Below are 13,967 nucleotides of genomic sequence, written 5' to 3' on the forward strand. Positions count from 1 at the left end.
ATGACAAAACAAAAATTTAAAAAGCTATTCTCCTCGAATCACTTTTAGCAAAAACACTAAAAACAGTAAAATTTAAGCTGGCTCATTTGCAAAGATGATCAAATTTAAACTTACCATATGTGGAGCACTGATTGTTGCTTGGAAACCTGTAAAACAAGGAGAAAACTACTATTTTTATATTTAATTACAAAAACCAACAGCTTAAGGCAGGAATTTGTTTTGACTATCCATTTTTGTTACAAAGGTTTTGATTTTTTTTTCTTTTCAGTGAGAGAGATGGAAGGAAGAGAAAACAAATTTCTGTTAATTGTAAAAAAATTAATTTAATTAAAAAAATGAAGATAATGGCTTGCTCATAGAATTCTTTTAGTTTCTGCAAATCACCACGTTAATTTTGTATTTCTGTCCTTCAGAAAGAAATTTTAACAACTTACTTTTTACTGCTCCAGAGTACACTTTGCAAAAATTAACATTAGACAATATACATAATGATTAGTTACCATACCATTTCTGAGACAAATGAAAACAATTCCACTATTCTAAAAACTTGGATCAGTTTTTGCAAAGCAAAAGATATTTTTTTAGCTTACTTTCCTCTTAAAGTTATAAATACTGATTTAAATAACTACAAATCACTGACCAACTTTTCCAAAATCAATTCACTACTTCATATTCTATTCTATTTTTATGGCTAAATACACCTATAGAAGAAAAAATAATTTTAGAGAGAAAGAAATTTGAATAAGTTACATTACCTCAAAATGCTATAGTACTATCTTTAATTTGCCTGTCTAGTTCTCCTGTCTTATCAACTTACACAGTCCTGTCCTCAGCACGATTGCATTCTGTCACAGTTGTTTCCTCCGCAACTTATTTACCTGCTTCCTCCTCTGAAGCAGTTTTCACTGAGCTGTGGTAGCAGGTGCCTTCGGGGTTCAGAAGCTCCCCAGAATCTTCTCTGCAGTGTTACAGTGCTTCATAAGGAGAAAGCATGGCAGTTGGTGGACAGAATCCCGAGAAACTTCTAAGCCTCAAAGGCGCCCACTGCCAAGGCTCAGCAGTTCAGCAAAAACCTGCTTCAGAGAAGGAGGTAGGTAAGGAATTTTCTAAAAACAAACACAAGCAAAAAAACTCAGAGTAAGTGAAGCAGAGAGGAGGATAAGAACTCTTGTTATTCTTAGGTCTTTTAAATATTTGCTACCAAAAAAATTAAATAGTGGCTTGTAAAAGAACCGTAAGTGACGATGATTAATGATCCTACATTAGTAAATATTCAATGAAAAGTACAAAAGTTTTCCACATACAAAATCCCAATATTTTTAGGTTTTTAAAAATAAGATTTTTTAAAAATGTTAGTCTATGAGCAAAGAAAAATTTCAAATAGTTTGGCTAATGGTACCTGATTAGGAACAAAATTCAAATTACAAAGGCAACACTGGGATGAGTCAGAGTCCTTAAAGAATCTTTACACCTGGAAAAACTATCATACAAGAATAAATGACTAAAGAACAAAATTTTCTGATGGTCCAAAGCTTACCTATTGATTGTGGAGAATCCATGTAGGGATTACATTTTGCATAGTGAGCACGGTCTGTGGCCAGCATTACTTCAAAAACTTTCTCTGACTTGATTATTCCATTTTCTGAAATAATATTTTACAATGAAATATGAAAAATTTATGTATATAAAATTCCTTTCACTCAGTTTTAAAGCAAAAGTAGTTTTTCACCAGCATTATGGGAAAAAAGCAGAGGTTACCTAACTACATTATAATATACTTAATAATACATCTAACTTAAAAAATAATTTAAAATTTAACAAAGTTGACTTCTTTAAAATGTGTAAGACATAAATCTCATGTGACTAGAATGATGGATAAGACCGTAATGGATTTGGAGCCAAAAGAAACGGGTTCAAATTTTGGTTTGTTCTCTGTTCTCAAATTCTCCACATGGAAACGAGGGGTTTAGCCTAAATAATTTCTAAGTCCTTTCTCTACATCCTGTCCCCCACACTTTAATAAGCAATAACTTCTCACTGCTATATTTATTACATAAAGAGCTTTATGAATACACACAAGTTTAATTTTTATATTGGGAATGGAATAAGAATTAACGAGGAAAAGACCACAGATGAATAAACATTTGTTCTTGAAATCAAGCAGAGAAGTAACAATCTAATCAACAGAAAATTCTATCTTATAAAAAAAAAGTCTAAATTTTGTTCGTCCACTTTTTAGGAAGAAGTAATTCAATACAGATTAGTAAATACAAAGTAATTAGAGGAGATAGTACTAACACCAGGGAGGATATCAGGAAGACTTCAGGTGGGAAGTGACACCTAAGCAGTCTCAAAGAAAGATAAGGATTTGAAGAGGCAAGGTAAGAAGGGAGTGCACTCCAGGCACAGAGAACAAGACTTTGCAAAAGCACACAGTCTGGTTTGGCTGAACCCTAAGAGGGCATGAAGTAGACTAATATAAAATTAGGCCAAAAAAAAAAAAAAGTGGGAGTCAGATTGTTGGAGGGCTTTGAATGTCAGGTTGAGAAGTTTATCTTACCCCGCAGGAAAAAAAGCCATTGAAGCTTTTTGAGTAGGGAAGTAACACAGTCAAAACCATATCTTAGAAATAATAATTTGGTGGTTATGAAGAGGATGGATTGGAAAGGAGACTAGAATCAGGGAAAGTACTTGATAATTGCAATCATCCAAACAGGAAAAGTGCTGAGGGCTTGAAATATGGTAGAGGCTATAGCAGCAAAGAGGAGATGTGGATACATGACATGAATCAATCAATCAACATATATTAAGTGCCTACTACATGCCAGGCACTGTGCTGAGGAGGTAAAGTAGACTTGGCAAGCGACTGGATGTGGGAGGCTAGGAGGTGAGGAAGAGAGATGAGTCAAGGATAACATCTGAGGTTGCAAACCTAGATAACTGATCAGATAGTGGTGCTCTCAACAGAAACAGGGAATGTTTCAAGTAAGGTGGGTTTAGAAAGGACAGCTCCTTTGGACATATTTCATTTGAGATGCTTATGATATATCTAGTAGGAGGCATCCAAACAGCATTCACAAAAAGGGGCTAGAGTTCAGGAAAACATTATGGCTGGACACCTAGATCTGATAAACATCTGCAGAGAGATAACAAGTGAACCTACAGGCACTGATGATATTACTAAAGCGAGACGGTCTAGAGGAAAAAGAGAAGAGAGTTGAGGACAGAGACCTGGAGGATGCCCACAGTGAATTAGTGTGAACTGGAGGAAGATACAGCATGACAAACTGAAAAGGAGCAGTAAGACAGGTAAGGAGGAGAACAAAGGGAGAAGAGTGTCTTGAAAATCTAGAACAGGGATCGAGTATCCAAGAGAGAAGGGTAATGGATCTTGTAAAAAGCTGCAAAGAAATCAAGGATTAGGACTGATGAAAAAAAATCATTAGATTTTGGCAATTAAGAGATCTCTGGTAACTTTGGAAAAAACAAAGCAACCATATTTTAGACCTCTTTTCATTTCCAGAATTTATCAGTACCTTAAACATAATAAGAACTTAATATTTGATAGCAATGATGGTGGTTACTCTGAAAAAAAGTAATGGAGGAAGATTTTAGCAGTTGTGACAGAGAGAAGCACAGAGGGCATTTCAAAAAGGGAAATTGGCATATACGATAATTCTGGAAAATGATAAAGGAAGAAATATATGAGTCCTGATGGGTTTGGCCTGATCATGCACGTAGGAAAGATCAAGTGGATGAAGAATGTCTATTACCCAGGTAACAATATGCACTTGTCCCTATACAGCTTTTCCATCAGTATGTATCTGGGTTAGAATACAAAGAGACAGTGAGTTAAAGCCAACAGCTAAACAGGAATAGAAAAGCAGGCCTTTAAGAAATTGTAAAACTCCAATAATGACCCTAAGCATTTCCTGGAAATAAAGGCCCATCTTTTTAATGCTAACATTCATATTGCTGTACAACAGCAGGATATAGATGCAAGAATCTCTGAAGAACTGAAAATCAAGGGCAAGAGAAAGTATGTGTGAGCAGGTGATAATATATAACCAATGAGGAACTCTGAAGCAGTAAAATATCAGGGAAATGCACAATAAGACGACAAGATGGCCTAGTTACATGGAGAGAGATGACAGGTAGACATCCAAAGTGATCCTATGGTTTCTTACATTGGATATTAATAAGGAAATTAGTGCACTGAAAGGTGCCTCATGTTGTAAAGTTATGGAAGGATATGGACGAATTTCACAGGATAAGCAGAAATGGATGGATCACAATCTGCATTTTTAGAGGAAACAAAACTTTTGTAGTAATAATTCCATCTGAGGTACTTTTGCTTGGCTGGCAAAGAAAATTCAAACTGGGGAACAAAGAGATGAAAGTAAGGTAGATTGCATGTTAAATTGATGGGAAAAGGAGGTAACTATTAAGACAGGCACAAAATCTGAATTCTTTACAGAAATAAAGGAAGACTTCTGTTAAAAGAGCTCAATATTTGTGGCTGAGTCATGCACATGTAATAAAAATGGAATGATATTGTACGAATATTTTATGTAACTAAAAAAGGAAGCAATGAAATTTCATTTGAGGTAATTAAAAGGCTAGGAGCTCAAAGGAAATAATTTGAAAAGGCATAATAAAAAAGAGGCACATAGTATTACTAGACCTCAAACCATATTATATAATAGTAGCCATATTAAAACTATTTAGTGCTGGTTAAAAATTAGAAAACTAGATCAGTGGAACAGACTTAGATAAGCAAGAATCGGACAAAATTAAGAGTAAAAGCCTAGTTTTTTTTATAAAGCCAAGTACATAAAGTACTAGGGGAAGGTCTCCCTAATTGACAAGAACTGATAGGAAAACTAGCAGTTGGGGTCTGACATAAATTAGGTTTAGAAAATGAATGATTTAATATAAAAATGCTACAAATCACTAAAAACAGAAGAAATGAACATCAAAACAAGGTTTCACTTCACACCCAGAGAGAAACAGTTTATGTTGCAGTTTGTGAAAAGATAGGCACACCAATAATAGATTTAGTTCCTGTAAACTTGTCCAACCATTCTGGGGAAAAAATTTGGATTTACAAGAAAATAATTAAAATATTCATAGCCTTTGACCCAGAGATTCCACTATTAGATATTTGCATATTTACTCCAAAGAGTTCAATGACAAAAAAAAAAAAAGGACCCATATTATAGCAAGTCAATTAGGGACTGACTAAGTTGTAGTTTAGAAGTGATTGAATATTATTACTATGCTGTAAGAAATAAATATGAAGAACAACAAAGAAGCATGGAAAGACACATGAACTGATGCAAAGTAAACAAAACTAGAAAAAACAATATACACAATGATAACAAATGTAAAGATCAACAACAATCAAAAATAAATTCTGCAAAACTACAATTTTCAAGTTTGGTCTCAAAGAAGAAATATGAGAAGACACCTCCACTCCTCTGCAGCAATGGGAGTGGAGCACTGCACAGAACAAACATAAGGCTTTTCTGTTATACTGGTCAGTTTTGCTAAACTGTTTTTTTCCCTTTTAATTCTTGGTTATAAGAAATAGCTCTCTGGAAAGGGAAGAAAAAAAGGAATACACTGAGAAATGTAGGCAATATAAAAAAAATGTATTTTTAAAAGAAGGAAATTACAGTAATGCCTTCATCTTATACCATATACTACAATAAGCTTCCAAATGGACACAAGATCTGAACATAAAAGGTCAATTTCATTAAAAAAAAAAATTAAAGGAGAACAAAAGTACCCCCTCACAACTAAGTCTAGCAAGAAAATTCTTAACTAAACAAAATAGACAATTTTGATTATATAAAATGTAAAAGTTTTTGCACAAGCAAAATCAGTGCAAATAGAAGAAACTGATATGATAAAAATCTTTACAACAAATATCACTGATAAAAGTATAATATCCAAAATATAAAGGAAATTAATACAAATAAATAATACTAACAACCATTCCCCATAGATAAATGGTCAAAGACCAGAAACAGTTTTCAAAAGAATTGCAATTTATATATAAATAACCACATGAAAACATGCTTCAAATCACTACAAGAGAAAAACAAATTACAACTTCTGTGTCTTCATGTCACTCCCCCCAAACTGGTAATATGAAAACAAATGGCTACGTATTAAGACAAGCATATGGCTGCATTATTGGTGGAACTATGGTCTGGTCCAACAATGCTGGATTACAATTTGGAATGACGCAAGAAACATGACTAAAGTATTCATTCAATTTGATTCAGCAATCTCACTACTGGGTATTAATGATCCCACTAGATTAAAGATGGAAACAAATTTCTAGTACATACCAAAACATTTATAACAGCATTTTTGTGGTAGCTTATAACTGGAAACAAAATGGGTGCTCATGGATCAGTGAATACTATTGTGCATTAAGTCACAACCAATATAAGGAATTCAGGGAACTATAATAAGATTTTTATGAATACAGAGTGAAATAAACAAAACCAGAAGAACAACTTATACAAGGACTGTAACAGCACAAATGAAAATATTACTAAAAAGGAAGTGAAACTGAATAAATGAAGTATCAATAATGGTCCCAGACAACCAACAGAAACACACTTCCCTTCCTCCCAAAGACAAATGTAAAAAGGAAGAGGCATCAGTAAATCTTATTAAACAACAACAACCACCAAACACCACTCTGCCCAAGGTAGCCACTTGAACACAAGCAGACAGGCCCAGTTCCCACATACTTCTAATTCCAGCAAAAACCTAAAAATAGAACCAGATCAAATAATGATCAATAAATCAATAAATCCAATGACAAACTATAGCAAGTGACTCCATCTACCTCATAAAAACTGTCAAAAGCCAAAGGCAATAGGAAAAGGGGACCTGCCAGAAAAGCCAGAGGCAGAGCCAGCATGAGTGGAAGGTTCTCACAAGAAAGCCCCAGAGAAACCCACAACATGGACCTTAAAAGCCAGCAAAAACAACAGCAAGCAGTCCGAGTCCAGCAGTGTACAGACCAGAGTACCTCAGCAGAGGTCTTGAGAGATCAGAGAAAACTGAAAATTCAGCACTTTGAATCTAAAGGATGGGGAGGATGGGGGAGAGACCTTAAAACCTAAGAGTACTCTTAGAAAAGGCATACTTGGAAAGCTAGAGATCAGTGCTAAATAGTGATGCAGGTTGAGGCCAAAAAAGGCCTAGCCACCCCACAGAGCATGAGGTCCTGCTGCAAATTTATAATTCAACCAGTAAGGTGAAAAATATGAGTAGATACAAATTACCATAAATACACAAAAAATCCAAATTAGAGATATGCAAAAACTCCAGTTCTGAAAGAGAGTAATAACAGAATGATAACAAAGACTCGAAGGAAAAAATGGATTTTTCACAAGGACTACATGAATACCTGTAAAAAAGTGAAACAAGATGGAATAAAAGTTCTGGGGTATGGAACTGAAAGTAGAAAAGTTAGCTTAGAATAGAAAGTGTTATACTTTGCTCAAAAAAAGGATTCCTGGGGCAGCTAGGTGGCACAGTAGATAGAGCACCGGCCCTGAAGTCAGGAGGACCTGAGTTCATATTTGACCTCAGACCAAACACTTGACACTTACTAGTTGTGTGACCCTGGGCAAGTCACTTAACCCCAATTGCCTAAAAAAAAAATAAAAAGGATTCCTTAAAAATCAGAATAGATCAAAAAGAAATCAAGGACTCCATAAGACAAGAAATAATAAAATAAAATCACAAGACCGAAAAAAAAAAATAGAAGAAAATCTATTATCTACCAAAAACAAATTACCAGAGAAAATAGGTCATAATTTAATATTCATTGGACTCCCTGAAAACTATAATTCAAAAAAAGAGTCTAGACACTATGTTTCAAGAATTCATCAATGAAAACAACCTGATTTATTAAAACCAGAGGGCAAAGTGAAATTAGAAAGAAGCCAATGATCATTTACTGAAAGAAACCCCTAAAGCAAAAAGTCCTCGAAGTGTCATAGCCAGAATCCAGAAGTTAGAGGTCAAAGAAAAAATACCGTAAGCAATTAATTCAATAAATATTTATTAGACACCTACTACGTGCCAGGTACTGCTAAGTTCTGGGGATACAAAAAGAGTCAATAAACAGTCCCTGCCCTCAAAGAGCTTAAGATCAGCCAGAAAAAGTCCAAAGTCCAAAGAACCACAGTCAAGAACTAAGTTGAGTATAATTCAAAAAGAAAAAAAAAAAAGAGATCTTTAATGGAATAGAGGATTTTCAAAAATTCCTAATAAAAAGACCGTCTCTCAACTCCAAGCATTTTTCATTGTCTCCCTTGCCTGGAACACCCTCCCTCCCTCCTCACCTCATCCATCCTGTCTTTCTTAGCTTCCTTCAAGTTTTTGATAAAATTTCACCTTTCACAGGAAGCCTTTCCCTATCCCTCTTAATTCTAGTGCTTTCCCTCTTTTGATTACTTCTAATTTATCTTGTTTGTATTCTTCTCCCTCATTGAACTTAGCTCTTTGGTATTAGGCGTGTCTTTTACTTTTTTTGCTATTTTCCTGGCTTAACACAGTATCTGGAAACAGAAGGTCCTTAATAGATATATACTAACTGACTGATAGGGTTGAGTAAAAATTCTGAAATCCAAATACAAGAATCAAGATAAAGCCACAAAAAAAAAGCAATGTAAATGAGCAAATAGAAGGTAATATACAACAATGAAGTGCTAACATTCCAAATGGACCTTTAATGAGAAAGATGGCTTTAATGTATTCCTATGAAAAATCCAGAGTAGAGTAGAAATCTAGAAAGGAAAATTTATGAGTAATTGGGTCTATACAATTATGACATTCTAATTTGTAGAGGAAGAAACAAGTACCCTTTCAGAAACAATTATCTTCAAAAGGTATTGTGATAGTTGAATAAGAAAAACAGAGATCCTGGGGGTAGACTGGTTCTTTTCTGAGGGTTTTAACAGGAGAAAGAAGAGGAAAGGTAAAATGAATGCACTAGTGTAGAAATAAGAATGAAGGGAAAGAAACTTGTTATCTCAACTACTGGGGATTCACGAGAAGAGTATACAAAAACGTGGAGGAAGGGATGATGGAACAAAACATCAGATGAACCTTACTCTTAGCTGAGCCAGATGAAGGAGAGCTGAAAACTTGCAAAACTTGTGTGTGTGTGTGTGTGTGTGTGTATACACACAATCGTCATATGCACAGTTTGGTGTAGAAAAATACTCAACAGTCTATAAAAATAATGGATACCATTCATGCCATAAGAAATGATGAAAGGGAGAAACAAGAGAAACCTGGGAAGACTTGAATGAACTAATACAGAATATAGAGAGCAAAACCAGAAGAACAATTTATAAAATAACATCAATGTAAAAACAAACAACAGTGAAAGACTTAAGAATTCTGATGAACACAATGACCAACCATGAATCCTGAAGACCAATTAAAAAAAAAAACATGCTACCCACACCTACTGACTGGGGATAATAGACAGAGTAAGACACATTATTGGACATGGTCAATGAAGGATTTTTCTTAACTGTGTATATTTGTGCAAGGATTTTGTTTTCCTTTCTTTTTTCAAGGTGGAAGAGGTGAGGAAAGAAAATAAATCTTTGTTAATTGAGGAAAATTTTTCAAAAATTCTATAGGGAAATAGGTGAATGGCGGTATGGGAAGCGAGTGGCAATATGGGAGAGAAAAGTAACAATGAAAACAAACTTCAACTTCTGAAGAGTTGATCAAAAGGAAAAAAAAGGTAAGAACCTTTGATGGAGTCCAAGAAAGAGTTGATGGTGTTGATCACTTACCTTCTCTCTCACCACCACCTTCTTTCTAAAGGTGGGAGGAGGAAGGGAAAGAGGTGCTGAGAATAAATAATAGCAGCAGGGCTTTTCCAAACAAGACACACAGGAAACATTCAAATATATACGAACAAGAATCATAATAAAGAGTTCAAGAGATATGAATAGGTAAGTTCTCAAATGGATGAAAACCAAGCAATGAACAACCAAACAAAAAAAAAAAAAGTTCCAAATCACAAGGAGAAATGTAAATTAAAATGACTCTGTGCTTCCTTTTACCTCATACCTATTAGACTTACAAAGCCGACAAAAAAGGAAAAATAACAAATGCTGGAGGGACTCTGGGGAAAACAGGTACAATAATGCACTACTAACGGAACTGTGAAGTTACATAGCCATTCTGCACAGCAATTTGCAACTATGCTCCCCTTGCCAAAGTCACTAAATTTCATATCTTTTGACCCAATGATACCATGACTAGGCTTATATATTCCCCTTCCTCAAAAAGACCACAGGTAAAGGACACATTGATTAAAACATACACACAAATACACATACACACACACATTTGTAGTACTGATTTGCTTAAAAAAAAAAACCTACAGAAAGTCTTGAATCACATGCTTCAGTACTTAAATTCAATTTTTAAAAAGCAAAACCTAGATTTCATCTCAAAAATAAAATAAAATAAGGATCAATTAGTTTGATTAGACACAAGTTACATATCTGTTTCTTATAGCAAACAAACCACATACATAAAGTGCTTTTTAAGCTTTAAGGCATTATTTTAAATGTTGCTATTATTACTATATCAAAGTTTAGATATTTATATTAAAGTGGACAGTATAACAATAAATTACATATATCCCTAGAAACCTGCATTTAACTGCCTCTCTGCAACTTCAACCCAACTAGATCCTAGTGGTCTTCTCTAGGGAAGGGATTCCAAACCTAGAGTACATGTATTCTAGTACATGTACTTGTCAACAGAGTATCAGAAATATTTGGTAAACAACTATATTAGCCTATCAAAATATTCCAAAAGTAGTACTGTTAGTGGGGGAAAAAAACAGCATATCCTAAATAAAAATTAACCTCTTATTTTATGTGTAGATGAATGGTAAACTTTAAATTTTACCTCCTTTCATACAGAATAGTAGGTATAGAAAGGTTTATTCAAAGTCAAAGGTTAAAAGGAGTGACAAAGGTTAGGAAACTTTGCTCTAGAGCAAAGAACAACAAATCTAATCCCTCTCCCACATGAATTATTTTCAATTATCTGAAAGGCAGATTGATATGCTGGATCCCAAGTGTTCTCCAGGTTCAATATGTCCAACTCCTTCAATGGATCTTCCTATGGCACTATTTCAAGCCTCTTTACCACCCTGATCACCCTCACTCTCTACATCAATGTCCCTCCCAAAAATACTGTGCCTAAAACTGAACACAAATATTTCCCATATTCTCTTGACAAGCTTCTTGTACTTTGATGTGGTGCGTGTACTCTAGGTACGCTAAGCTGAATAGCTTAAGTAGTCCTTAATGGTCTCATCTAACAAGATTTGGTCCATTGTTCTACAGTATTATGTTTAGATCCTTACTGTATCCAATGTATTAACTACCATTCCCAACTTTGCATTGTGAAAATGTGACAAATAAGCCATCTATGTCATTATCCAAGTCATTGATAACAAAATATGTTAAACAGCACAGGACCAAGGAGAGTTCCCTAAAGCACTCCAAGAGACCTTTCCAAGTTGACATGGAACCATTTATATCTGTTACTCCAGTCATTTAATCAATGTTGAATCACCTAACTATACCTATCATCTGGCCTACTTCTCTTCATTTTGTACACAAGAATAATATGACAAGATTTCGTCAAATGCTTAGCTAAAAACCAACTACCCTACCAAAGCACTCCCCTTTAGTCACTCTATAAATAAATCACTTCAAAAAAAAAAAAAAAAAAAAGATGAGTGGGTGATACTAAGTTGCTTGCCCCTGTTATATAATACCACCTCATAATTCCAAACAAGTGATCTTTTTTACATGTCAATATAAACTTAGGCATTTTATTTTACATCATTACTTATTGTTATTTAAATGTTCTGTTGCTTAAGTGCACGAAATTTTCAAATGAGATATTTTTGTGTTTTAAGGAAATTAAGTGAAAAAACTTGAATGAGCACCATACCATGAGTATGGTAGGTACACTGTGTGCTAGCCTCATGAAAGTCGTTAAACCTCTGAGCCTTAATTTCCTTTTCTATAAAATAAAGGTTCTCATAGGTTGTTGTAAGGATAAAATAAAAATGTAAATAAGGCACTTTACTCATATTAAAATATTATACAAATACAAGCTATTATGATGCTGCCAGAAACTTGGCAGCTAAGTGGCACAGCAAATACTGCTAGGACTGGAGTCAAAAAGATCAGATTTCAAACCAGCCTTGGTCACTTACTAGATGCAGGACCTTGGGGGCAAGTCACTTTAACAGTAACTACCTCCCAGGGTGTAAGGATTAAATGAGATAATATTTATAAAGTGATTAAGGACAGTGTCTGGCACTTAGCAGACACTAAATAAATGCTAGCTATTACTATTATACTATTACTATTAAAGGTAAGGTAGCAAATTTCTGGCTACTTCTTGGACTCCAGAATAAAATCCCAATCTCATGTAGTGGGAAAAAATTAATTCATCTTCTTCCTGAGAGATTAACTTACTGCCAGGAAACACAAAATAGGCAAGAGGGAGAACAAAACTCCATGAGTTACTCAAGTACAATAAAATCAAGGCTATTTGGACAGTTAAATGGGTTCTCCTGTAAAGCCAACATATCCCTTTATACACCAACACCTTTTAAGTTCAGCCATTTTGGCCAAAAACCTTCTAAAATGCATTAGGTAATCAGAAGATTGCCTTATATGCAATGAGGGGCTTTTTCACTAAAAAACAAGTCTAAAAAAGTAATCTATTACTACAATTCAATGAGCATTTATTAAACATCTATGTACAAAGCATTGTGCTATGGACACATACTAAAAAACTAAACAGTCTCTACCCTCAAGTAGCATGTGAGCTGAGCTTTGAAGGAAGAAAAAGTATCTACAAAGTAGAGATAAGGAAGGAATTTATTCCAGGTATTGGAGGGTTGGAGGGAAGAAGCAGTGAGAGATACACAGGAAAGGCATGGAGATAAGTAGATGGAATGTCACTTGGGAAGGGGAAATAAAGAGTTGGCAGGATAACAGGCAAGATGGCTAGGGTGAATGAAGTCCAGACTTCCTAACCAGCTAGGACACAGATACAGCTTTCCTCATAACCTAGTGATGGATGCCCACCTTCTCTCTAAGAAGCTCTCCTTCCTCTGACTGGATGATGCTCAAATCTTGAATTCAGGAACAAGATCCTAATATATCTTTCAGGTTTGGAAATGTCAATTTCTTAGGATTGCTGGTCTCTGGCTAGTGCCTGGCACATAGTAGATGCTTAATAAATGCTTGCTGACTGATTGACTCTGGTCAGCTTCATCAGCAGGAGGGTTCCTTGCTCCACAGAAGTCAAGTTAAAGGGGCAGCTAGGTGGTGCAGTGGATAGAGCACCGGCCCTGAAGTCAGGAGGACCTGAGTTCAAATCCGGCTTCAGATCAAACACTTGACACACTTACTAGCTGTGTGACCCCGGGCAAGTCACTGAACCCCAACTGCCTTAAAAAAAAAAAAAAGAAGTCAAGTTAGCCCTATTCCTGTCAGGGGACTAAAAGAGTCTCACCTGGCTCCCAGTCTTAGGCTGCCAAGTAGAAGTTTTCTGACCTCTCTGAGCCCTCGTAATGCCTCTTCTTGTCATTCAACAAAGGCATTATGAACATTCTATTGCCAGACACTAGAGAAAACAAATACAAAAATGAAACAAAGACTGCCCTCAAAGACCCAACATTCTATGAGGGTGGTGGGAACAATACAAAGAAAAATATCACATAGATTAGCTTCTGGGAGGATGGAGGGCCTTAGTGTTTAGTGAAGTGGGAGGGTAAGGAAAAATTAGAGTAAGCTTCCAGAAAGAGATGGCACTTCTCTGCTGGACTTTAAAGAAAGTTAATTATTCTATAAGGTGGCCAA

General features: G+C 35.2%; 1 protein-coding gene across 2 annotated transcripts in view; it reads right to left on the reverse strand.

Moving 5' to 3' along the window:
• The window catches only part of PCMT1 (protein-L-isoaspartate (D-aspartate) O-methyltransferase), a 40,945-nt gene that overhangs the window by 21,583 nt on the left and 5,395 nt on the right, over nucleotides 1-13,967 (reverse strand). For both annotated transcript variants that reach the window (XM_027857979.1, XM_027857980.1), the window contains exons 2-3: nucleotides 1,538-1,642; nucleotides 115-146 (exon numbers count right to left, since the gene is read on the reverse strand). In XM_027857979.1, coding sequence (XP_027713780.1) covers nucleotides 115-146; nucleotides 1,538-1,642 — 137 coding nt within the window. The remainder of the gene's footprint in view (nucleotides 1-114; nucleotides 147-1,537; nucleotides 1,643-13,967) is intronic.

Source organism: Vombatus ursinus, unplaced genomic scaffold (assembly GCF_900497805.2).
Source record: "Vombatus ursinus unplaced genomic scaffold, bare-nosed wombat genome assembly UNPS02012602.1, whole genome shotgun sequence".
In the NCBI taxonomy this organism is placed as follows: Eukaryota; Metazoa; Chordata; class Mammalia; order Diprotodontia; family Vombatidae; genus Vombatus; species Vombatus ursinus.